Source organism: Artemia franciscana, chromosome 5 (genome assembly GCF_032884065.1).
Source record: "Artemia franciscana chromosome 5, ASM3288406v1, whole genome shotgun sequence".
Lineage (NCBI taxonomy): Eukaryota > Metazoa > Arthropoda > Branchiopoda > Anostraca > Artemiidae > Artemia > Artemia franciscana.
The window spans coordinates 19588343-19614558 of NC_088867.1; the positions used below are offsets into that span (position 1 = coordinate 19588343).

The 26216-nt window shown below is 35.2% G+C and overlaps 1 protein-coding gene across 3 annotated transcripts in view; it reads right to left on the reverse strand.

Annotated features, from left to right (window-relative positions):
* The window catches only part of LOC136027066 (polypeptide N-acetylgalactosaminyltransferase 5-like), a 63762-nt gene that overhangs the window by 25787 nt on the left and 11759 nt on the right, over positions 1-26216 (reverse strand). For all 3 annotated transcript variants that reach the window (XM_065703996.1, XM_065703998.1, XM_065703997.1), the window contains exons 2-5: positions 23989-24438; positions 16645-16811; positions 4108-4315; positions 2174-2284 (exon numbers count right to left, since the gene is read on the reverse strand). In XM_065703996.1, coding sequence (XP_065560068.1) covers positions 2174-2284; positions 4108-4315; positions 16645-16811; positions 23989-24438 — 936 coding nt within the window. The remainder of the gene's footprint in view (positions 1-2173; positions 2285-4107; positions 4316-16644; positions 16812-23988; positions 24439-26216) is intronic.

Consider the following 26216-nt stretch of genomic DNA (forward strand, 5'->3'; position numbering starts at 1 on the left):
TTATATATTATATATATATATATATATATATATATATATATATATATATATATATATATATATATATATATATTCTCTCTTATTCTTGTATTGTGCTGAAGACGGCCCTTGGACATAGGGCCGAAATATCAACAGAAGTGATTTCCACTGTCTTGAAAATATTTTTCCCTATTGTCTCTACTTTGTATTTGTTTGTCAATACAACTTGTGGTGAAAAAATAAAATAAATTGACCTAAGAGACAGTTTGCTTTCGTCAATGTCACCCCAAATCTTTCCATGCGATGCTTAGCAAGCATTTGAATTAACAATTAGCTAAAAATCAGGTAGCTTGGTAACAAAGTTGAAACTTGTTGCAGATTCTGTCAATACTAAAAAAAAGAAACAAAAAATAGGATGACGAAGCTAAATGCATAAACCAAAGTTCGACAAAAATGTTAATTTTAAGGCAAAAACAACCAAGCAACGTAGCTATGTGAATCCCATCTGGTATGTTTGATTTAAACCAAGAATCACAGAAGCCTTAACCGTCTTATCCACCTTTTTTCCTATACAGTTTCATTTTCTTGTGTTTCTGTGTCTTGAGTGTTTTTTTCTGTATTTACTCTGCTCTTTCATGTTTTCATGTATGTAGTATGTTTTCTTCTTTTTTTTGTTATACTCCACAGGTGTAATCTTTGTATATGATGTAGGTTAAAAATAACTATTATTATTATTTATTATCCAGCCAACGAAGGGTGCTTATTCACCATTTTTACCAGTCCATAAACAGGAAGTGAATGTTTATTTTATTTACAATTTTGCCGATCAGAGAAACATGATTAAAAGAAGGCAAATATTCTCCCACATATGAAGACATTCTTTTCCTCGTAGAGCCGTGCAAAATCCGGCAGCCGATGAGAATTTCGACTCCCGTCAAAAATAACCTTCAACCAATCAAATACAACTGAGCTTGGAAGGTTATATTCAATTTAGTTCATTCCTTAAGGTTTCTTTCAGTTAATCTTTTTTTGTTCATTGAATAAAATTAAATACACAACAACGGACTTGGTGAGAAATCTTCATGGCGACAATTTCATAGCTTATATCTCTCGAGTAAATCCAATTAGTTTTAGCTCATATACAAATTAAAAGAAATATTCACAAATTTGGAAAAAAAAACCACACGAAAAAAAATTCTAATTAGATAGGTATTCCCATTTAAATCAGACATGCTTTAAACGCAAATTAATTATTTCTTGGCACCGATTCAAGAAATATGAACGGTAACACAAAATATCACCGTTGAATTTTATAAATTATCCTTTGATTAAATGAAGCAGTCTGATAGCCTTTCGGCAAAATGTTGGATCCAATTTGGTCCTTCATCAACTATCTTACAATAACATAATCGTAGAACAATAACTTAATGCCCGGTAATTCATTTCACTGTAGTAGCTAAACTTCAAAGAGAGAACAAAAGAAATAAAAAATATTGAATAATATTTACAAAAAACATACCAACAAAAGAAATTGTAACAAAAGAAATAAACATACCTGTCTACAAAGCCATACGCCTTGACCCTAAGCAGAGATTTAAAGCCCCAAATAATTTGAAAGGTTCCTATCAAGTATTAACGAAGAATTTATTTCATGGGGGGAGGAGTAAATACAAAAGAACTAAACAGTTGATTTAAAAATGGCCGTGTAAAACAGTAGGGAAAATTACTAAATGCCGAGATGTGTTTGGTGTTTTTTGGGGGCGGGGGATGAAACTGGATGTCTCCTCCCCAGGTTGCGAACATATCTGGTTCTAAACTTTTACGAAAAATTAAATTTCCACACATCATGAGTAAGCTACCACACAGAGGAATTTATTCCAAGAAGGGGGATAAAAAAGGAGAGACGCAAACGTATTATATAAACAAAATAAGAAATTATGGGGATATTTTCGGTATTATTATATTTTGGAAGACAGAAAATGCCTCCTACCCAATGTACGTTCCTGATTGCAAAGAGTAATGTATTATTATGAGCTGCTCGATATTGTTCAGCAGCGACCTCTTTGCCCCCCCCCCCCCCACAAAACAAAGTTTAAATATAGTCCTACCGATCAGTACTCTTTTCTTCGCTGAAATAAAAGGGACGAAAGACACGCTAAAAAATAAAAGGATTTAAGATACTCAAGATACTTACCACCTAAAATTAAGTTTCCAATTAAATCCACCCCAGGTCAAATCCGATGCAGTTATGTATTCAAATGTCTCATCAGAAATAACATCAATAATCGGGCAAACGACAGTTTTCCTGAAATGACAGGTAATATAGAGTTTGTGATTCTGCAGTATTACGCCAAGTTTCAGTGCTATATCTTCAAAGAGGGGGCTAAACATAAGGAGGGACATCGCGAACCCTCATTAAAAAGAATTTTTTAAAGACGCGAAAATGCATGACCATACGAATCGAAAATACAAAAAGTCCTATTTTTGCTACTAGTTTTTTTTTAATGGGAGGAAGGGCATTCGGTTTGATAATCAGAATTTTTAACAAACCCTCTCTAAGCGCAGATAATATCTTTCAAGTATACTCCAGATTGTTCCTCTTTACAGGCACGGTATATCATGGTAAAATTATGAAAAAACGCTTCTTTTTCAAAATGTAAATGAAGATTTATAGCCTTATTAACTGGGCAGGATTCCAGAGGCCACTCCTCCAGAAGAACTTAAGGCTCATTTGGACATATATCTTTTAACCGGTTGGAGCATATGAGGTTTCATTTTCTTTCAAATAATGAGAATTTTTCATAGTGTATCCATCACAGCAGCATTGCAAACATAGCTGGCACGACTCATTTGTGCCCTTATTCCAATAAAAATATATAGTACTAGAATGTAATATACACCTTAAGATAGCTGAAATTTATCACGAATGATTACGACCTGACTACGTTTCTAAAAAATACTCTACTATTTTTAGATAAATAGGGACACAGTCTTTATATTTGAGACGAAAAAAGCTAGTTAAATTACAATATAATCTTTGAAACCATTTGACATTCCTCTGCTTTGGTACCCTGGGTCATAATAAACTCTCTAGCCAAGATATGATTCAACAGCCTGTCGCTCAAAACAATTTTTACAAGCAGATGTTGAAAACAATAAAACAAAAAATTGAGCTTAATAGTAATACCCAATAGCTAGCCTTAGGGCATGTATGTAGCGCATTATTCAGCAATAGGAGACAATTCAAGCAGCTTCGTTTCCGCAATTAGCGTTTAGTTTCTTCACAGAATATGATAATTAGAATACCATACCATTTCTCAAAAAGAAAAAGAAAAAAACTTTTATGCTTTTAGGAGCAGACTAAGTTCATAGAGGAACATTGTGAAGTATCTTCTTCGATTTTACAAGAATGTCTTTTTAGTCTACGCCCCCCACAAGTAAAAAGAGCAGTTGTAACTTCCCTCATTGATCGTGCCCTGAACATTTGCCCCGATTCGTATATAAATACAGAAATAAACTTTATCAGAGATATTCTTTTTGATAATGGATACCCCATTCCTTTTGTCAATAAGATAATTAACTGTAGACTAAAAAAACAATCTTGTAAAATCGAAGAAGATACTTCCCAATGTGAGGCTACTGATAAGCCCTCAAATATTGTCTATCTTCCGTATATCCCAAAAATCACAAAAAAAAATATTTGCACAAAAAATAATATGTATGTAGTTTTTACTAATAATTTTAAAATCATTAATTTCTTAAATTCCGGTAAAAATAAGACTCCCAAAGAGAGTTTTATGAAATAACACATTAGTTTTAATTCTCATATTTTAATGTAAGTTTATTCATATATACATAATGTCTTCTCTCTCGTTCTCGTATTGTGCTGAAAACGGCCCTTGGACATAGGGCCGAAATATTCACAGAATTGATTTCCACTCTCTTGAAAATATTTGCCCTATTGTTTCTACTTTGTAATTTTTGTCATTTATGAGAAAAAAGTTTATACATAATTATTGCTCGTTTAAAAGATAGTATATATATGCACATATACATACATACGATTATTGTTGGCTTAACATAAGCAAATGAACAATTAAAAGGGGGAAAATAATAAAAAGAACCCACCGATTCTGAGCCACTCTGGCCAGAAGAGGTTCTAACCATCCTTCTGTACATTCACAATGGGCATCAAGGAATGTTATCACCGATCCCTTTACGTGTTTGGCACCAAGCAATCGAGCACGAATCAAACCTGATCTCTTTCCAGTTCGGAGAACATGAACAGGGACAGGCAAGTCCTTAACGTAGTCTTCAAGCTTGCTTCCCAGGTAATCTAGAATATGTAAAAAAGATTGTCAGAACAGGTGCGGTAGTTTTTATTCAAAACGAGGATTTCTTCAAAAGGGGTAAATTTACTATACAGTACAGAGGATTAACCAGTGGAGGAAGGTTCCAGTTCATCACCCAGAAAAGTAAAAACTAATATGAAGAAAAATCCTTTTTAATGCCACACCTAACTTAGAATTTTCCCTCTTAGGGAAGAATTCCTTGCCATTTACTTCTAAATACAGGTATATTTGTCGAGATCTTCGTCTAAAAAATAAAAATACACAGTAAGACGCAATAAAGTGCCTTACAAATCAGTATGAATACCGTCCACAATAATTATAACTTGCAATACTGTGTCCTTTCTAGGATAAAGGAGTCAATCAAAATAACATTTTTCCAACAAGAGCTAATTATTTTTCTTTGGTCTGGTTAATTAACTGTAATAAAAAAAGAAATGTGTATTTAAACGGCATATATAAAGATATCAAACAGCTCGTGGTGACGAACTGCAAGTAAGGAGCGATGCTGCTCAATAGTAACCGAAACTCTAAGAAACTGAGTCTGCAACGAACTGTGGAGAAAACGCCTCTATCGGTGGGTAGCTGCCCAAGGGAACAACTTTGAGGGGGGTAACTTTTTCAACACACCTCGTAAACCGGTATATATATATCATGAAAAGAGAAATCACCAATGCAACAGCACAAACACAAAAAAAAAAAAAAAAAAAAAAAAGAAAAAAAAAAAAAAAAAAAAAAGAGAGACAGAAGGAGAAAAGGAAGACTGTTTTCCTAAATTAGTGATTAATATAGACCAGCACTTGAATGAGGCCTTAACCCTACTCATCCATACAATCACATAGGTCAAACAGCATAGCCACACACAATCAACCATAAAGAATAATCCATGGACAGGCAGTCATGTCGTCAATAAGTATAAGTCGTCATTTACCAAACAATAGAAAAAATAATATAGACAAATAATTCAGAGGCAACACCCAACATAAGGGCTCATCAGGAGAATACACTGGCCTATATAGGGTTTCGCCACTCTAAATTCTCTACCCAGCACAGTGTTGTGGCTACCACAGAATATCCATGGCATCCCCGCGTCAGGTATCACCCTCAAAATACATGTCTATAAAAAAAAAAAAAAACAGCAAATGTAAAACAACCAAGTAAAACCAAAACAAGCTTATCCTGTTAATATATCCCTCCCTTTAGCAACAATAGGTAAACTAAATATTATAAATTTTACCAAATCACAAATATTAACACATTGCAAAAAACCTGAATGAACTAAACAATTATAGAATTCATCTTTACCATGTGGCTAATTTTTAAGAAAATCCGCTCAATTAGAAACACAATTCAAAATAAATGGCGCTGTGACAACATTTCTCGAACCTCCGAAATTAGTTAAAAATTTCTTTAAGTATTTCTAGATAATTCTTTTGATATTTATTTAAAAGTTCGCTATAATGAAAACTAAATTTTTTAAATTGCCAAGTTAATTTATTTGCAGAAAAACCACTTGATATCAATTTTTGGCTTAAGATTTTACATCTATTTTTAAAATCAATATAATTACTACAAATCCTTGCATAACGAAGTAACTGTGAGAAAAACGCTGAATATGTGATATTTGAGTGTATATTACTTTCAGGGAATGGAAAACTAATCACTTCAAAATCAAAATCATCCGTTTTATTATACATTTTAAAACTTAATTTATTATTATCACAAATATTAATATTTAAATCTAAGAAATGATCTTCATGACCAGCGCCATGACTAGGCTCAAGAATAAGCTCTGATGGATATATATTTTTAGAAATATCAATGAAATCCTTACAATTTAAGACCAAAATATCATCTAAATATCTTTTATTATTTGACAAAGCATGTTTTAAATTAATTGGATTATTCTTATCCATCATATATTTATATTCTAGTTGACTTAAAAACAAGTCAGCTATAAATGGGCTGGCATTCCCCCCCCCATGGGAAATCCCATAATTTGCTTGTACAAATCACCCCCAAATCTTATATAAGTATTGTATAAAACAAATTCCAATAAATCAAAAATCATATCCAAGCTGTAACATCTCAAGTTAACTGTAGTATTAAAGCAGTTTGTCCATATGGCTTTTTTATTATAACTGTCTATTTTTAAGAACCTTTTACTAGATAAGAGGAAAGATTTCTTGATAACAGTTTTTAAATTATCAAACACTACATTAAGTGATAAATTAGTATACATTGTCGCAAAATCGAAAGACTCAATTCTTTTAGCTGAAACCATTGTTAAAGAATCTATCACCTGCAGTGAATTATTAACACTCCAATATGGATTAAATTTCGAAAAATTTTTAATACCAGAACAATAGGTTTTAAGTTTATTTACAATTTCCTTTAAAATTAAAGAGAGGTCAGTAGCAGCGATGCGGGTAGGACATTTAGCTGCTCCAGCAATAAACCGTGGTTTAGGGGGATTCTTATGAAATTTTACAGTCCAATATAGGAAAGGGAACTTTTTATCATTGTCATTTATTTTAATATTAAATTTTTTAAAAAGTATTTCTTCAGTCTTTTCAATTAAATTCTCATCCTCTATATTTACCTTTTCGTAGACATTAGTTGTGCATAACTCCCTTTTTAAGATATCACAAAACAGCTTCTGACAAATTATGGCAAAATTATTATTAGCTTTATCCACTGGCACAATTACAAATTCATTCTTTAGATTAGCAATTGCTTGTTTAATCTTCGCATTATAAAATAATGATTTAGTGTTACTATTTTTTAAGTTAGAATATATTTTATTTCTTATTCTACTAATAATTAAATTCTTCCAACTTTGTTTTACAACCCAAATCTGTACAGTGTTTAAGGGATGTTACAGTGTTTAACAGTGTACAGGGTTAGGAGATGTTACAATCTATTTATTTAGTTTCCAGTAAGGCGCCAATGCCACTCTAGCTTTGCAGAGATTTTGAAAGGTGACAACCAAGGTCCTATCCAGGAGGGGAGTTACTGGGTTTGAACCCCACACCCAAATTTTTTGTCCAGCTCGTAAAACCTAACGAAAATGCATACAATGCAAATTTCGATGCACTTTTTTTTACAATTTATTTAGTGTAAAAACATCCAAAATACCCCCCACCCCCGAACAAAAATCATGGTTAGGTCCTTGGCTACAACACCACGCTTGTTTGGGGAAACTGGTATTTTTTTTAGTTTGGTTTTGCTGTTCATTGCAATTTTTGGGGTTTAGGATTCACAATTGAGATAAGACAATTTCTGCCATTTTCAAACTTTAGATACACTCATTACTTTTTATGAAAGAGCTCAGTTTGTTTAATTCAATTGGTTTAATAAACCAGTAAATCAGACTTTATAATCCACGATAATATACACTTGGCATTTCACCAACACGTTTGCTAGAAAGTAAAAGCCAAGACATAATTTAAATGGGTTATTTCCGCAAACAAGCTAAGAAAAACACTTTGCTGATTATAAAACGGTTCTCTCTGATGTGTTTTCAAAACATCTCCTATTTATATTTTACCAGGAAATTAGCTAACTCTTAAAAGACCCCCAAATTATCAAACAGTTCGTGTCTCTATTGACCCGGCACAATAGTAACCGACACTCTAAAATGAAATATTGATACCAATAGTAACATCAACAGAATCGCATTTTATGCTGGTTTTAAATATACAAGTTTCATAAAGTTTGGTCTTACCCACCAAAAGTTACGAGCCTGAGAAAATTTGACTTATTTTAGAAAGTAGGGGGAAGCACCCCCTAAAAGTCATAGAATCTTAACGAAAATCACAGCATCAGATTCAGCGTATCAAAGAAACATACTGTTGCAGTTTCAAGCTCTTATCTACAAAAATGTGGAATTTTGCCTTTTTTGCCAGAAGATAGATCACGAATGCGTGTGTTTTTGTTCTTTTTTTTTCAGGGGTGATTATATCGACCCAGTGGTCCTTGAATGTCGTGAGAGGGCTCATTCTAACGGAAATTAAAAGTTCTAGTGCCCTTTTAAGTGACCAAAAAATTGGAGGGCACCTAAGCCCCCTCCCACGCTCATGTTTTCCCCAAAGTCACCAGATCAAAATTTTGAGACAGCCATTTTGTTCAGCATAGTCGAAAAGCCTAATAGCTATGTCTTTGGGAACGACTCAATTCCCCATAGTCCCCAAGGGAGGGGCTGCAAGTTACAAACTTTGACCATTGTTTACATATAGTAATGGTTGTTAAGTGTATAGACATCTTCAGGGGGACTTTCGCGGTGGAGGGGGCCAGGAGAAGAAGGTTACGTGAGAGGATCTTTCCATGGTGGAAATTACCTTCAGGGAAGAGAATTTCCATGAAGGGGGCGCAGGATTTTCTAGCATTATTTAAACGCAAAAAAAAATGAGAAAATAAATTTGAAAGTTTTTTTAACTGGAAGTAATGAGCAGCATTAAAAACTTAAAACGAACAGAAATTATTACGTATATAAGGGGGTTCGTCTCCTCCTCAATACCTCGCTCTTCACGCTAAAGCATTTTTAGTAATTTCAACTATTTATTCTACGGCCTTTGTGATTCAGGGGTCATTCTTAAAGATTTGGGACAAAGCTCAAGCTTTAGGGTAAAGAACGAGTATTGATGAGGAGGCGAACCCCCTCATATTACTTCTATGAGGAATTTCGCCCCCTCTTCAATACCTCGCTCTTTATGCTAAGTTCGAATTTAGCAAAATAATGGCCGATATAAGCAATAATTTGTTTGTGTTGCTTTCCGGCCAATCTTAGCATTTAATTTTACCTTAAGCAGCTTCATAACTATGATTATTATGTGATAATAAACCAAAGATATTGTATGTCTTCGGCTTGTGGTTGTTATTAAATCAATAAATAAACAAGTTTTTTCCAACAGAAAGTAAGGAATAAGATTCAAACTTTTGAAGATCTTTCCTTTCATGCAATTCAGTCACTTGCGAATTGCTCAACTTGTGACTTTTATTTTCATAAAAACAGTTTCAATCTCTTTGGCCGTTTTCATACTATGCCTTACAAAATTAATTTCGCAAATATCGCTAATTTAAGTTGCGTGGAAGAATCTTTCCACGGAGAAATTTCTCGTGGGGGAAGGGAATTTTACATGGAGGGGGAGCTGTATTTCCCGACATTATTTAAAAAATGATTAGCAATTAAATAAAAATAAAAATTTCAACTGAAAGTAAGAAGCACCATTAAAACTAGAAACAAAAAGAAAATATTACATATATGAGATGGGTTGCCTCTCCTCAGTAGCTAAAGTTTCTTTATTAACTTTTAAAAGAGGCTATTATTCTAATTTAATAGCCTTTGTGATTTAGGAGTGATTCTTAAACAACTGAAACAAAAATCAAAGTTAGGTTATTATAAGGTTTTGATTAGTTTAAAAAAAGTAAAATTAATATATAAATTCCATTTTAATTATTCATGTACGATGAGCCAAACTCAAAACCTGCATTAGTTCAAAAAAATTCAGAAATTAAATAAAGAAACAGGTTTTTTTTAACTGAAAGTAAGGAGCGACATCAAAGATTAAGACGAACAGAAATTATGCTGCATATGAAAGGGGCTGTCCCCTCCTCAACGCCCCGCTCTTTACGCTTTATAAAGTAGAGTTGTGAGAAAGAGTTAAACTTTAGCGTAAAGAGAGAGGTGATTAGGAGGAGAGAGCCCCTTTCATATAGGGAATAATTTCTGTTCGTCTTAAGTTTTAATGTCGCTCCTTACTTTCAGTTGAAAAAAAAACTTGTTTTTTAATTTAATTATTTTAGACGACAGCATATGTTCTTTGAAATCATGAATGTAAAACTAAATGAATTCAACGGTTGCAATTTTCACGTTTCCCAGAGGGGGTTAAAACCTGACACCATTTCTAATGACAGAAAATGGTATGAAAAAAAAATCTTGCCAGAACAGTACCGTTTTTCTGCTAAGTATTACAAAAATTATAAAATTTTGGGTACCCTTCTTACTCACTTTAATCAGTAAGTTGCACGAAAATGTTCTTAAGTCCCACTTTCTAGGGCTATAATGAAAGAAAGATTGAAATGGCTAGGACATGTTCTAGGGCCAAACGAAACAGGTCGTCCCCGATTGGGGTGGGAGGATGTCGTAAGGAAAGTTTTAAGAGAAATTGGAACTTCTTGGGAGGGTACCAAGAGGAAAGCTTTGAACAGATGAGAATAGAGGAGCTTGCATAGCTGTGTTGGCCTTGGGGGTTGGTGCTGTAGTAGGTTGTTTTTAGTAGTACCATTACAAAAAGTCCAAAATTTTAGTCAATTTTTAACCTTTAAGGAGGGGGGGGGGAAATGCTCATACCCATTCTCGTCGTGAACACCCAAAAGACTTTCACTGTTTTTGCGTTCACATAGAAACAGTTATTATTTAAAAGAACAGTGTAAATGATCTTGCAATGTAGTGAGAGACAGATGCTTGACTAGGAAATGATTACTGAGAAAAACCAAGGTGGATTTTTTGACATTACGCTGATAAATGGAACACACGCGCAATGGTGCAGAAACTCATGCAGTTCTGTTATGCTTTGATGGACAAGCTGATTTCCTTCGTACATAAAAATAACACGCTATAGTTGCAAAAATGGTTACTTTAACCAGCCAGTTTCGTCGTATTTCAATTTAATTCAATCAAACAAAAATTAGATTGCTTACAAAAATAAAAGTAAAAATTAGCCTATATGGACGATGCCTAACCGACAGTACATTGTTCACTGCTCTTCCCATTTTTTACCTTCTTGGTTTTTTTTGTTGTTTTTTTTTCCTATCCACGCCTTTGTTTGAGTGACTGGAAATCGATTAAATTAGTTTTCTTAAATAGTCAAGTTCGTAAAACACCTTAAAGCTATACTCGACCGAAAATTTTAGGCAAAAGCATTTTTGGAAGTGTAGAAATGATTTCTATGAAATTCTAAATTTGTACTTCGACGTTAGCAGTCGATACGGAAACCCTATGTTAAGAATTTGGATATTTATAGAGTTCTAATATTAAATGGGTAAAAACATCTCTGTGGGAGGGAAATTTCCTCGTGCTTGAACTTGAAGCAATAACCACAAAGGTACTCTGATTTGTGGCAAGGTGATCCCAAATACAGTCAAAATTATGGTATTTCTATAAAAAAAAAAAAAAAAAAAAAAAAAAAAAAAAAAAAAAAAAAAAAAAAAATAAAAAAATACATGGACCCAATAAAGATCCATGAGCGCAAAACACACACCTACAAGCAGATTAATTTCTGCTTTTTAATTTCGGACTCCCCTTGAATTTGGTCCCGGGACTCCCTTTCAAGGCAGCCTTACAAAGAAGTAAGACATCCTTGTAAAGCATGCGAATTTGTGATAAGCACAGCTGTACGAGCCTACAAGATACTCTTACAATTGAATTTATTAGTTTTAGATCCATCCTTTTACCAATCCAGAACTAAGATGTTGCTAAGACTCCTTTTAAGAGAATGATCTAAACTCGCATTAAAAATAAGATTTTTTCTTATTTTTATATATATATTTGAAACTTTTCGACCGATTTTTCAATATATAACGAAAAAACATCAAACAAATTTAAAGATGTTGCATTGATAGTATTTCTGCTCGTTTTGGTTTGATATTTTATCAAGTCTAATTTCAAATTTTAAATTTGCTCCTTACTTTTTATAGAAAAAAACTAGTTTTTTTTAAGTCCAGTGATTTGATAAAACAAATAAATCTGACTACATAATCCAAAATAAAACAAATTTGGCATTTCCTCAACAAGTTTGCTAGAAAAGCCAAGTCACCACTTAAACAAGTTATTTTCGTCAAGCGAGCAAAGAAAAACATTTTTACTAATTTAGAAAAACGCCAAAGTTACCGTCAAAGCAAATTTCAAAATTATATAGATGGATAAAGCTAAATGACAAGTACTGAATGATAGCCAAATTGCAATCTTAGGCCGAAACCTTAATACCGTATAAAACCATAAACTTGCACAGGGAACGTAAACCTTAAGGTACCAAGGAGAGTGAACATGTAACTGACTGTTTGATTGGTTAAGTAGAAACTTGTACAGCTATATGTGTCTGAAAAATAAATAAATAGAAAAACCAGGAATTCAATTCTCAATGAATAAGACCACAATATTTAGTTCAGTAGTTAAGCAGTAGTGGGTGTTAAATTTACGATAAAAGCGATGTAACATTTAAACGTAAATAATGCAGAGCGCAAATAGTCGCGTTGAGCAGCAAATTATATAAAAACAAGCCGTGAAAATACTCTCTCGAAGCATGTGGGGCATCAATTTTTTTTTAGTAAATATATACGTACGGAGCAGCAAAAGGGTAAACTAACTAGTTTTGCTGATTTAATTGCGATGTTGCAAAACTGATGAAAATGTGTCAATGCCCAGAAGCTTCATAATTTTCCAAAAACCAAAAAAACAAAAGCTAAGAGCTCATACGGCACTTGTGACGAGGCAAGAAGAGCTAAGAGCCAAGAGCTCATATGGTATGAGCTCTAACAAAATTCTAAGAATCAATAGATTGATTTAAAAGGAAGATCAGAAACTTAATGCCGGTCAGGATTTAAAATAAGAGCTCTGAGTCACGATGTCCTTCTAAATATCAAAATTCATTAAGATCCGATCACCCACTCGTAAGTTATGAATACCTCATTTTTTCTAATTTTTCCTCTCCCTTTAGCCCCCCCCCCCCCTCAGATGGTTGAATCTGGGAAAACGACTTTATCAAGTCAATTTGTGCAGCTCCCTGACACGCCTACCAATTTTCATCGTCCTAGCATGTCCAGAAGCACCAAACTCACCAAATCACTGAACCCCTCCCCCCCAACTCCTCTAAAGAGAGCGAATCCAGTACGGTTACGTCAATCACGTATCAAGGACATTTGCTTATTCTATTCACATCAGCTTCATCCCGATTCCTCTACCCCAAGCGTTTTCCAAGATTTCCCCCTCCAACTCCCCCCAATGTCAAAAGATCTGGTCGAGATTTGAAATAAGAGCTCTGAGACATGAATTCCTTCTAAATATCAAATTTCATTAAGATCCGATCGCCTATTCGTAAAATAAAAATACCCCAATCTTCACGTTTTCCAAGAATTCCGGTTTCCCCCTCCAACTCCCCCCAATGTCACAGGATCTGGTCAGAATTTAAAATTAGAGCTTTAAAGCACAAGATCCTTCTAAATATCAAATTTCATTAAGATCTGGTCACCCCTTCATAAGTTACAAATATCTGATTTTTCCAAATTACCAACCCCCCCCCCCCCCAACTCCACCAGAGAGGAAATCCAGTCCGGTTATGTCAGTCACCTATCTTAGACAGGTTTTTATTCTTCCCATCCAGTTTCATCCTGATCTCTCCGCTTTAAGTATTATCTAAGATTTCCGGTCCCCCCCCCCCAAGGACACCAGATCAGGTCAGGATTTAAAATAACAGCTCTGAGACACGATATCTTTCCAAAAATCAAATTTCATTAGGATCTGATCAACCGTTCGTAAGTAAAAAATACTTCATTTTTTCTATTTTTTTCCGAATTAACGGGGCCCCACTCCCCTCCCCCAGATGGTCAAATCGGGAAAACGACTATTTCTAATTTAATCTGATTTCATCGTCCTAGCTTACCTGGAAGTGCCTAAAGTAGCAAAACCAGGACCGACAGACTAACAGAATTTGCGATTGCTATATGTCATTTGGTTAATACCAAGTGCCATAAAAACCTTCGAAAATTGCGGGTTTAATTTTAATGCTCCCTGGACCTAAAATGGGTCTGAGGGCATTTTTATGTTGATGTATTTAGGAGTTCAATTGCTCACTGGAGGTGCCTTAGGCATCTATATAGAGAGAAACTATAAATCAAAATTGTAGCTTTATGTTAAAACATTAAACTGTAGGATTGCGAAAACAACAATACCAGTAAAATTTACACAGGGATCAGAAGCGTTCATTGCTCAATAAGTGTGTTTTGGGTCTCTATGCAGAAAGAGAAGGTGTTTGTAAGTAGTGAAAGGTGTTTTCCAGCATATAGATTTTTTGGAATGACTCGTAAATATGATGGATCATCATATTTACTGGTTGCATGATGTCGTATTGTAACTATGTACTGCATAGCTACGCATACTGATATACTGGATTGAATAATCCGAGAGCAAAAAGTATGGTAAAAACTTAGAATAACAATATAAATTTGATTCATAAGTTTGTTTATACTGTATTTTATAATTTGACACTGACTAAGATTTAAACTCATACAGGTTCTTTACTGGCTTGAAACTATGACATTATACTTGAAAGTGGGATCACTTCTTTATGGCGCTAACCCCATAGAAAGAAAATTTTCACCCAAAAGTTAAAAAGTTAGATTTATAAATATGGGTATTAAATACCATTTTACTACCTTCGAAAAACTTTTAGCAGCTCCAAGTCCCAATTATTGGATGACTTGACCCCCGCAGCCCCTGGGGCAAGGACGTTAAGTAATGCTAGTTACCATTTGTTTACACATAGGGGTTGTTTTTGAAACGGGAACATGTTTGACGCTGAGTCTCCAGGGGTATTGCGATTAATTATTTGCTTATTGTGCTTAAGAGCTCAATAAGCTGTAATTCGTCCTTTTACAGATTAAATAGAAAAAGGTGGTTACCCCTCCTTAAGACCTCGCTCTTTATGCTAAAGTTTTTTCTATTTTTTTTAAAAAAAGCTTAATTATTCTAACTAAATTTCTAAATTATTCTAAAATGCTTGTGTTTTAGGAGTCGTTCTTAAAGAAGTTGGACACAAAGTCAAATTTTAGAGTAAAGAGTGAGGTCTTGAGGAGAGGCAATCTTTTTATATACGTAATAATTTCTGTTCGTTTTAAGTTTTGATATTGCTCCTTATTTTCAGTTGAAAAAGAAAAACTTATTTATTATTTATTTTCTGATCGTTTTTAAATAATAACGGGAATTCCGGCTACCTTCCATGGAAAATTCCTTCCCCCACGGGAAATTCCTACATAGAAAGTTCTTTCCAGATAACACACACCCCCTCGCCATGAGAATTCCCCCAATTAATTCTATTCTAGCTCAATCCGGAAAGCTTTTTGCGGACGATTCTGGGTGGAATTTTTTCTTAGCTCAATTTCATTTGAAAAATACTTTAACTTCTGGTCGTTTTAAAATCATGCGGGGAATTCCCTCTTCTGTAAAAAGTCTTCCCATAAACATCCCCTACCCTGCCCCATAGTAGAAAGTTGCTCCCACAGAACATTCTCTCTGAAAAATTCACCCCATGGAAAACTCCCCTATGATGAATTTATCTCGTGGGAAATCCCCCCCCCAACTGAAAGATACCCTAGACAATTCCAAACCGGTAAAAATTTCACCCGGACGATTCTTCTTAACGTCTCCACATGTAGAATTGAATTGGCAATGAGAAAGCAAGACAAATAAAAATCATTTCGTATAGGAGTTCTGGCAAATTCCCAGAGAGTCAAACTCCCCCTAGAAATTTCCCCACCCAGAAAATCCTCCCCGTAGAAATCCCCCCCTCAAAAAAAGTTTCGGTATGCTTCCAAATAACAAATGCTATGCGTTAACAACGGGCAAACTTCATAGCTTACAGACCTTTCCCCAGGGGCTGTAGGGAGTCATATTATCCCCAAAGACATAGTTACTGAGCTTTTCAACTATGCTGAACAAAATGGGTATTTCAAAATTTTTATCAGTCGACTTTGAGGGAAAAAGGGGAGTCAGAGGGGGGCTATTTGGCCTCTAATCTTTTTGGTCACTTAAAAAGGGCACTAGAGCTTTTAATTTCCGTTAGAATAAGTCCTTTCCCGATATTCTGGAAGTACTAGCTCGATGTGATCACCCCTAGGGAAAACGAACAAACAAATAAACACGCATCCATGATCTTTCTTCTGGCAAAAAAAAATATACAAAATTCCACATTTTTGCTGATGAGAGCCTGAAACTTCTACAATAGGGTTTATAATAAGGCAAAACTTTTGGTATGTCAATTAATATCGAAATTCCGTATTATTGAGTTTCGGTTACTACTGAGCCGTGTCACTCCTTTCTTACAGTTCGTTACCATGAACTGTTTGATAGAAAATTTTCGGTATATTTGTTTATCAGTATAAGCTAACTATATTTTTGGTTAGTTTCAAAGGTTATAGGGTTTGTGAAAAATTCATTTTTACGTTCAAACTGCGTTTATTAGAGCACAATAATTACACTTATTTAGTAATTAAATGCGTTTAAACTGAGGGAATTAAATGGATAGCTTGTAGGGAGTCTCACCTCTTTCACTTGCATCATCAACCAAAATGATTTCTTCAACAAGTGCTCTTGGCGATCTGTTGATGATACTCCATACAGTCCTTAATAAAGTTGTCCATGCCTCATTATGAAAAACAATCACAACACTTGTGGTTGGTAGCTTAGCTGGATGTTTTTTATGCTTACATCTAAAATAAGAGCAATTAATAAATTAAATTTATATTCGGTCCTTAATGATAATGATTAGATAGTTGTGAAATAATTATCGGAAAAATACTTTGTAGCTGGCCAAAGTTGGTACCTAAAAGTGTAATCAAAATTGATATAAAGGATAGATTTCTTGAAGCCACAAACGATAAAAATTCCGTAGTTACCAGAGGTGTCAATTCATGAGCATGTAGAAGAAAGGGCACAAAATAAAATTCTCAAAATCTAGAAGGAGGGTATTTTTGTATGTTTTTTTTTAATTTTTCAATGAAAGTACCAAAAATGGTGTTTTTTAATCTAGGAAGAGCCAAAAAATCAACAGGAGCAAATCCCCCCCCTCCGCATTGAAGCCCAAGAGAGTCAAAACTTTTGAGTCAAAGTCAAAACGAGCAAAAATTGAGACGAGTAGGGCTGATAACCCCTATGCCTTCTCAAGACCAGAAAGCAATTTGCGCTTTACTAAAAAAAATAATAATAATAAATGACGTGAATTGTCAGTTAAATTCACATATACTGACATTCCTTCAGTAAGGTTCTGATAATATTTCATTTGTGAAAGTAAGAAAGGTAAAAACGTTTCGAACGTATTTTGTTTTCAGTAAAGCGCAAATTGTGTTCTAGTCTCGAGAAGGTATAGGGGTTTTCAGCCCTACTGATGTTAATTTTTACTCGTTTTGAGTTTGACTTGGCTATCTATTGTATTTTCTGCTCGTTTTGAGTTTCATTTATTTATTGACATAATCATTCTTGGCTTAATGGAGCTCTTTACTTTTGTTTGATAAACTTGTCTTGTGAAAAAAGTTTTTTAAATTTCTGTGCGCTTTTTTTACATAGTCGTTTTCATGGGAAAAAAAATTATATATCTTATCAGATTTTTTCTATAGGAATCCATAGTATGGGTTGCTATTTGTATGTTAGAGAAAATTTTCCAGCAATTTTTAATCCTGAAACAAAACGTATTTTTTAATTTGATTTTACAGCATCTGAAGTTGACCAGCAAAATAAAACTTAATATCATTCCCAAAGATTATATCTATGCTCTTTGACAACCTGGATACACTTACACTCTTTTGATTTATTTAAATTGTGAGAGCAGAAGTAGTACTAGTAGTATCCCAAAAGTTTCAACTTAATACCCCAGTCGTTCTCGACATATTGCTGAGGTGTCTTATTGGCAACCATTTAACACAAAGCCTTTTGATTTATTTTTAAAGCAAAATTTAGATTTAAAGCTTAATGGGCCAATTGCATAATTGTGGGGGGTTGACATGCCTAATATCTCTAAAGACATAGTTGCTGGACCGTTCTACTATGCTGAACAAAATGGCTATCTCAAAATTTTAACTGGATGCGTATGGAAAATGAATGGGCTTGAGAGAAGGGTTGACTGCCCTCCAATCTCTTGTTACTCTTAAAAAGGGCACCAGACACCCGTGCTGTAATTGGAGTGCAAGGGAGAGAACTTTCCTCATTTTATATCTAGTAAAAACATTTAAAACAAGTAAAAACAAAGTGAAAACACTTTAAATATATTTTGCTTATGGAGAGAGTGTGATTCGTGATCTTTGCCGATGACACAAACACTTTTGTTTGCACTGAAAATGAGACAAGCCTAACGTCATTAGCACAGAGGGTTATCCATAAAGTTAGCTCGTGGTGCTTCGCAAACAAAATGGTTGTTAATGCGCCTAAACGTGGTACAGTGATGTTTATGGAGGATCATTGCTCCCTGGTTGTTTTTCCTTGCATATTGAACTTGTATTTTGTTAATATCCTTGTTCCACAAACTCAGGTAATTAAAATTTTGGGTGTGTTTTTGGATTCTAACCTTTCTTATAAGCCTCATCTTTCCTATCTCCAGGGTATTCTTTTTGGCCAGGTTGGTGTCCTCCACAGAGTTCAATCCTTTCTTCCCACTGAGGTAATGGTCTCACTGTATTATGCATTTTTCAATTCATGACTTTCTTACTGCTGTTCTGTTTGGGGTGTGGCATGCTCTTCCCTACTAAATCCTATAAAACGCCTCCAGAATAAAGCCGTGTTTTTGTGTTGATTTGTATAATGACACTGGTATTGAAAATTCGATTCCCTGGTAAAAAGATATGTCTCCTCCTAGCTTATCAATTTTTACTTTGTTCCCTTCCTACAAGCCGGTGTAGTTTTTCTTCAAAAATGCTCCATCTTCAAATATTCAAATATTTTCCTTTTCCTTCGTAAGTCCCATCTATCCATTGAACATCCACTGTTTCGAATTTCTTTTCCAAGCGTTCCCCAGTTTATCTAGTGACTAAGCTATGGAATTCTCTTCCCTACAATATTTTGTGTGAGAGGTCTTTATTATCTATTAATTTTGCTTTTGGGTTTCTTAGAATAGAGTGAGATTTCTGTATTTTGGTCTTTTATCATTTTTTTTAATCTTTGTTCCTAAGTTTTGCCACTTTTTGTTATGTATTGATAGATAGCTTTATTTTATATTAGGTTTTTTCCAATTTGAAATTTTTGCTGTATTGAGTGGCCCCCTACAAGCTCAGCTTTTGTGGCTACAATATCTAATGTATTTGTTTTCTTGTTCTTTTACTCTTTGAGTTTTTGTACTTATTACTGTATTTGTTTTTATAGTACTAATAAAAATGAAATGTATTGAGTAAAGTGCAAATTATGTCCTGGTCTCGAGAAGGCATGGGGGTTTTAAGCCCTACTCATGTTAATTTTTGCTCGTTCTGAGTTTGACTCGGTTATTTATTGTATGATTTAAATAAACAAAATACGTTTAAAATATGTTAACTTCAATAAATTAAAAATTAATAAAACTTCAATGAATATATATCATAATATGTACTCTAAACTGACAATCCACAGCCATTCTTTTTTTTAGTAAAGTGCAAATTATGTTTTGGTCTCGAAAAGCTATGGGGTTGTCAAGGACATAATTTCCAGACCTTTCAACTACACCGAAAAAATGGCTATCTCAAAATTTTGATTGGATGTGTTTAAGGAATTGATGGGTGTTGGGGGGGGGGGGGTCTTGCTGCCGTCCAATCACTTTTGACTAAGAGAAAGGTTAAAAGCCCTTTCAATTTTCAACTGAATGAGCCTTTTTAGAACTTTTTACGACAGCAAATGGCCATTTCAAAATTTATATCAGATGCATTATGGGAAATACGAGGTTTTCAAAGGTTCGAGTTATCCACCCTCAGATTACTCTGAATCTTAAAAAGGACACTAAAACTTGTGATTACCAATCCTACGAGCCCCCTCTAAAGTTTATACGATCACCCTTTCTATATACCTTATATGACCACAGGGCATAACTTACCTTGCCATGAGGACTGAAGGGGGTGTCATCCTCGAAGACATAATTCTGGTTCTTTCGATTACGTTGAACAAAAGGCTATCCCAAAATTTGGATTGGATGTGTTTGGGGAAACGGTGGGCGGGGGAGGGGGTTAGTTGCCCTCCAATCACAAATTACTAATAAAAGGACACTGGCCCTTTCAATTTAAAATCGAATGAGCTGTTTTCGAAATTTCTACGATAACAAAAGACCATATCGAAATTTTTATCAGATGCATTTCGAAAAAATACGACCTTTCAATTTAAAATCGAATGAGCTGTTTTCGAAGTTTCTACGATAACAAAAGACCATATCGAAATTTTTATCAGATGCATTTTGAAAATATACGAGGTTTAGCGGGGGGAGGTATCCACCTCCGATCACTCTGAGTCTCAAAAAGGGCACTAGATCATCTGATTACGAATCCAATGAGCCTCCTCCGAAGTTTATAAAATCACTCTTTCAATATACCCCTATGCCCCCACGGCATAACTTACAACTCTTGCCGTGAGGGCTCTGGGAAGGGGGGGGGGGGTGTGATCCTCAAAGACATAATATCCTGACCTTTTAATTACGTTGAACGAAATGGATATCTAAAAATTTGGATTAAATGCGTTTGGGGAAATAGTGGGCGTGGGAGGGGGGTTAGTTGCCCTCTAATCATTTTTGACTGTTAAAAAGGCACAAGCGCTTTCAATTTCCAATCGATAGAGCTCTTTTCGAAATTTCTAAGACAACAAATAGCCATCTCAGAATTTCGATCAGATGCGTTTCAGGAAAATATGAGGCGTGGGGAGAGGATATCTACCCTCCGATCACTCTGCATCTAAAAAGGGCACTAGAACTTTAGATTACCAATTCAATGATCCCCTTCCGAAGTTTATACGATCTATATACCTTATATTTCTCCATAGCATAATTTACAACCCTTGTCCTAAGGGCTGTAGGGGGGGGGGGTGTCAACCTCAAAGACATAATTTCTGGACCTTTTAACTAGGTTGAACAAAATGGCTACCTCAAAATTTTATTGGATGTGTTTGGAGAAATGGTGGGCGTAGGAGAGGAGTTTGCTGCCCTCCAATCACTTTCGACTATTAAAAAGGGCACTGGCTCTTTCAATTTTCAATAAAAATATCTGTTAGAAGTTTCTTCGACAACAATTGGCCATTTCAAAGTTTCTATCACATGCTTTTCGGGAAAATAAGAGGTGTGAAGAGGTGGGGGATATCCACCCTCTCATCATTTTGAATCTCAAGAAGAACACTAGAACTTCTGATTACCAATCCAATGAACCCTCTCCGAAGTCTATACGATCATCTTTTCTATATATACCTTCTATGCTCCCTGGGCAAAACTTTCAAGCCTTGCCCTGAGGGCTCGTGGGGGGGGTCCTCCTCAAAGACATAATTTCGGGACCTTTCAATTACGTTGGACAAAATGGCAATCTAAAAATTTGGATTGGATGGGTTTGGGGAAATGGTGGGTGTGGGAGGGGTTAGTTGCCCTACAATCACTTTCGACTATTAAAAAGGGCACTAGCAGTTTCAATTTCCAATCGAATGAGCTCTTTTCTAAGATTCTAAGACAACAAATGGCCATCTCAAAATTTCTATCAGACGCATTTCGGGAAAATATGAGGCATTGGGGGGGGGGATATCCATTCTCGAGTTTTTACGATCACCCTTTCTATACATATCTTATATACCCCCAGGAGATAACTTATAACCCGTGCCTTGAGGGCTGTGGGGGGGTTGTCATCCTCAAAGACATGATTTTTGGACCTTTCAATTACTTTGAACAAAACGGCTATCTCAAAATTTTGATTAGACGTGTTTTAGGAATTAATGGGCGTAGGGGGGGGGCCTTGTTACCGTCCAATTACTTTCGAAATAGAGCACTAGCCCTTTCAATTTCCAATCGAATGAGCCCTTTTCGAAGTTTCTTCGACAACTCCTTCGATACGAGTCTAAACAAGTCTAAACAAAAAACTAGTCTAAACAAAAAAAAAATATTTAAATAATGCATTGTGCCCACATCGCTCTTTACTTAGGGACCACTATTGCATTGCCTATGATGTGTCCTTTCTTTGGTTTTAAATCAAACTTGTACTACAGAAGCGGAAAACCGAAATAGGCAATTTTGTTTAGCGCATAAAAAATTATTTATATGCATTTTTGTTATTTTTTTGAGTCGGACAGAAAAAATAGGGGGGAGGTTGAATCCCCCTGGATACGATCTATACTGACGCCACTGAGTAAAACAATAGTTTATGTCTCACACAATAAAGTCACGCGACGAATTAATCTTTCGCGTGCAGTTAACATTGAACTTATTATTTCATAAGTGATCCAAGTCAAGTTTGCATTCTCGTGAAGTGTATACACCGTAGAGGCTAATTTATTTTTAATTTAATATTACAGCAAAACACAAAATAATGTCTAACAAGCCCGGAAATGAATCTATAATTTATTTTTCAGGAAAAGAAATCAATTAAGTTTGAAGGCTCTTGACCAAAGAGCAAAGAGCACACCACCCAAAAAGTCAAGTCTATCAAGACTGTAAATATTGATTTTAAAACCTTAAAAAGTATCAAGATCACACAAAACCACTTAAATTATACATTAAATAGTCTTTCAGGGATACAAAAAATAATGCGGGTAGCCAAAATCGATTATGTTCATGAATCATAAGTAACGTGTGCGGAAGTAAATGACAAATTTAATAGCATATATGTTGGAAGCAATAAAAGTCCAATTCATAAAGTTCTATGAGAGGTTGGAGGAACGCGTCAATTAGGGGGGGGGGGGTAATTACCTTCTTCTAGGTTTTGAAAATACCACTTCTGGTATTTTCATTGAAAAATACTATTTTTGGTGTATTCATTGCAAAATACTCTTTTTGGTATTTTCATTGAAGAAAATCAATAAAAAAAAACCTGACCCCCCCCCTACATTTTCGTGAACTGCGCACCTGGGAAATTGAAAAATTCGATTTTGGAGGGAAAGGAATAGCTATTTCTATTCTCCTATTCACATTCAACCCTCAATAAACTAAACAGTAATACCACCGACACCAATTCACGAAAATGTACGGACAGTAAAGCGGGAGGATATTTTTAATTTCTTAATGAAGATAAAAAAAGGTGTTTTTTACGATAGGGGGGGGGGGCAATTTTTCTCCTATTTTATTCAATAAAAATACAAAAAAAAAGTATTTTTAGAAATCCAGGGGGACAATTGCCTCATCCTCCTCCCAAACAAAATGGTGTTCGGCACCCAGTGCCCGAGCATACTCGGTTTTTAAGTGAGATAGACCATCTTGAACATCAAGCGATTCTTCATCTTTTTTTTATTTCAGTTTCCTTCTTTACTGCATTTTTTTCTCGATTATACGGAATAAAATATAATGGCTTGTCGCTAATCGAATTCAGTAAATAGACAGAAAAAACACCCATGCCTCTTCTACAAATACCGAAAGCACGACTGTATGAGAGAGGGGGTTGACTATGCCATAGGTCAACTTTAGATCTCCCCTGTCCATTCCACGACCAGAAAGTGGGTATTTGTATATAGGCTACTTTTACCCATTCGGGGTTCGGGATTCATACCTGGGAATCTTCTTCCCCTCTGACCTGGGTACAGGCTTAATGAAAAGAACTTGGAAGTAAATTTAAGCAGAGTCAACACCAGCAGGCTAAGCGCATACTTCTAAATTTGACCAGCCCCAAATTTCAAAAATACCGTGTTACATCAAAAGCATCATCCTATCAGTACACAAGCAAATAATAAGAAACACATAGTAATGAAATAAATAAATGAACCAACCCTTCAAGTCTCACGTCAGGAAGTGACCTATTTAATGACATCATATCTGATGCAAGAATATTAAACTGGTTCAACTTAAATTTTTCTTTCATATAAATTTCCTGTTCTGTAGGAATTGAAACAGCCTTCCCCATTTCTCCAGGCTGTCCATCTAATTCAGGCATTACTGGCGCAGGTCTCCAACTTTTTAATAAACGAGGTGGATAGGTAACATCAAATTTATTATTAAATTCACTGTCCATTTCAATCACTTCATTTGACTTATGCAGAATTTCTCTTTGGGGTTTGTGTTCTTGCACTAAGGGTTCGGCAGCACTTGAAGATTCTCCTATGCCGACGGACCCTGAATAGTACATTATCACTAACAAGTCAACAAGGATCCATACCAGGGAAGTCACTGCAATGATCCGGCAAGTTTGCATTCGAATTTTCCCTCTTAACATGTTGATCCTAAAAAAAGAAATTGTTAGCTTAAATTCAGCTTTTGTTTAGTCAGTTATTGAGGGGCGGTGCACAGGATCAAGCATCCTGCGCAGATACCTCCACTCACTAAGATTGAAAATCCTTGCACGATTACCATTGTCGCAAGGTGTGACATAAGTAAAATGTTTGAAATGTGTATTCGAGATGTTTAAATTTTGAAAACCTTATGTTGCACAGTCTGCCTTTTATTTGTAATCAGAGAGATCAAAAACCCTTCTTTAAGAATTTTGGTAAAAATATTAGACATTTTTTGAAAATTAAAATTAACTTTGGGAAGGGATAGAGGATACAGCCCAAATGCCTCAGTTTTCAGCATTCTATCATGCAGACTGTAAACTTTTGTGCGACTCTCATGGTACGTGTGCCCACCTTTTTATTCATCTATGAACTACTTAAATTCCTTCAGATTCGACTTCATTTTACACTTGTATACTGAGTCCTGATGGGAATATCTTAAGAAGCGGAAATCCCTCCCCAAGTCATTTTTGAAATACTAGAAAAATTAATATTTACTTTTCTAATTACTTTCATCTGTCTATTTGTTACTAGTAACACAACCTATTGAAGCTTGTTTTGAGAAAGGGAGGGGGGCAAACAGTTGCCATAACATGCCACAACTTGTTTTATGCCTGTTGTCAGACAGGCTCTACTACTATCAAAATAATAAAACACTATTATGTAACTGCATGATGCTATATCCTCAATATTATGAAACTAAACACATACCTTTTATACAATCTATATATATAAAAATAAGTTGTCTGTCTGTCTGTCAGGTGACGTCATGTTTCTGTGTTGACTGATGTCATCAAGTTAGTTGTCGTCATTTTTGCTACGACGGTGACGTCATTAACGGTATTTAAGACATTTGTTCACGGAAAAATGTTTAATTGTAAAATGACTGAAGAACCTACAATGGCAACAGCCGAGGAAGCTGCTCAAAGAGTTTATGCCAAAAAACTTGCTGCTGATAGAGAAAGAAAGAAAAGAAAGCGTTCCGAGGAATCACAAGAACAGCAAGAAAACAGGCTTGCGGCTAAAGAACGCAAAACCGCGCAGTTTGATAGCGAGGAAAATCCACCTGGACAGCGAGAGTCAAAACATATCAAAACTGAAAATGATAGCGATGATGATTGGGTTTGGGATTTTGACTTGGATAAGGTCATCAATGCCTACCAGATTTAAGTTAAAAAAACAAAGGTTCGTCGATATGTACTTCATAGTGACGCTGAAAAATAAAGAAGAAAACTGAAAAAAGAAAAAAGGTAAAAAACTAAAAAAACACTCAAAGAGAAATTACAGACCGGGACTCAAATGACGACCGAGACAGAGGGAATACAAGTGACGACCGGGAACCTCAAAGAGAAATTACACACTGGGACACCCAGACACAAATCACGACCGGGACACAGGGAATATAAATGACGACCGGGATACAGGGACACCACTACAAAGGGGACGCCGGGGGCACAGGCAGGATATATAAATGACGACCGGGACACAGGGATTGTTCGAATAGAAATTACAGACTGGGACACCGGGACACAAATGACGACCGGGACACAGGGAATATAAATGACGACCGGGACACTCAAAGAGAAATTACAAACTGGGACACCGGGACACAGGGAATATAAATGACGACCAGGACAGAGGGACACTTCATTAGAATTATGAGATATAGATCTGAATACGGATTGTTTTTCCCATGGACAATTATATGTTGCATGTTCAAGAGTCAGTAA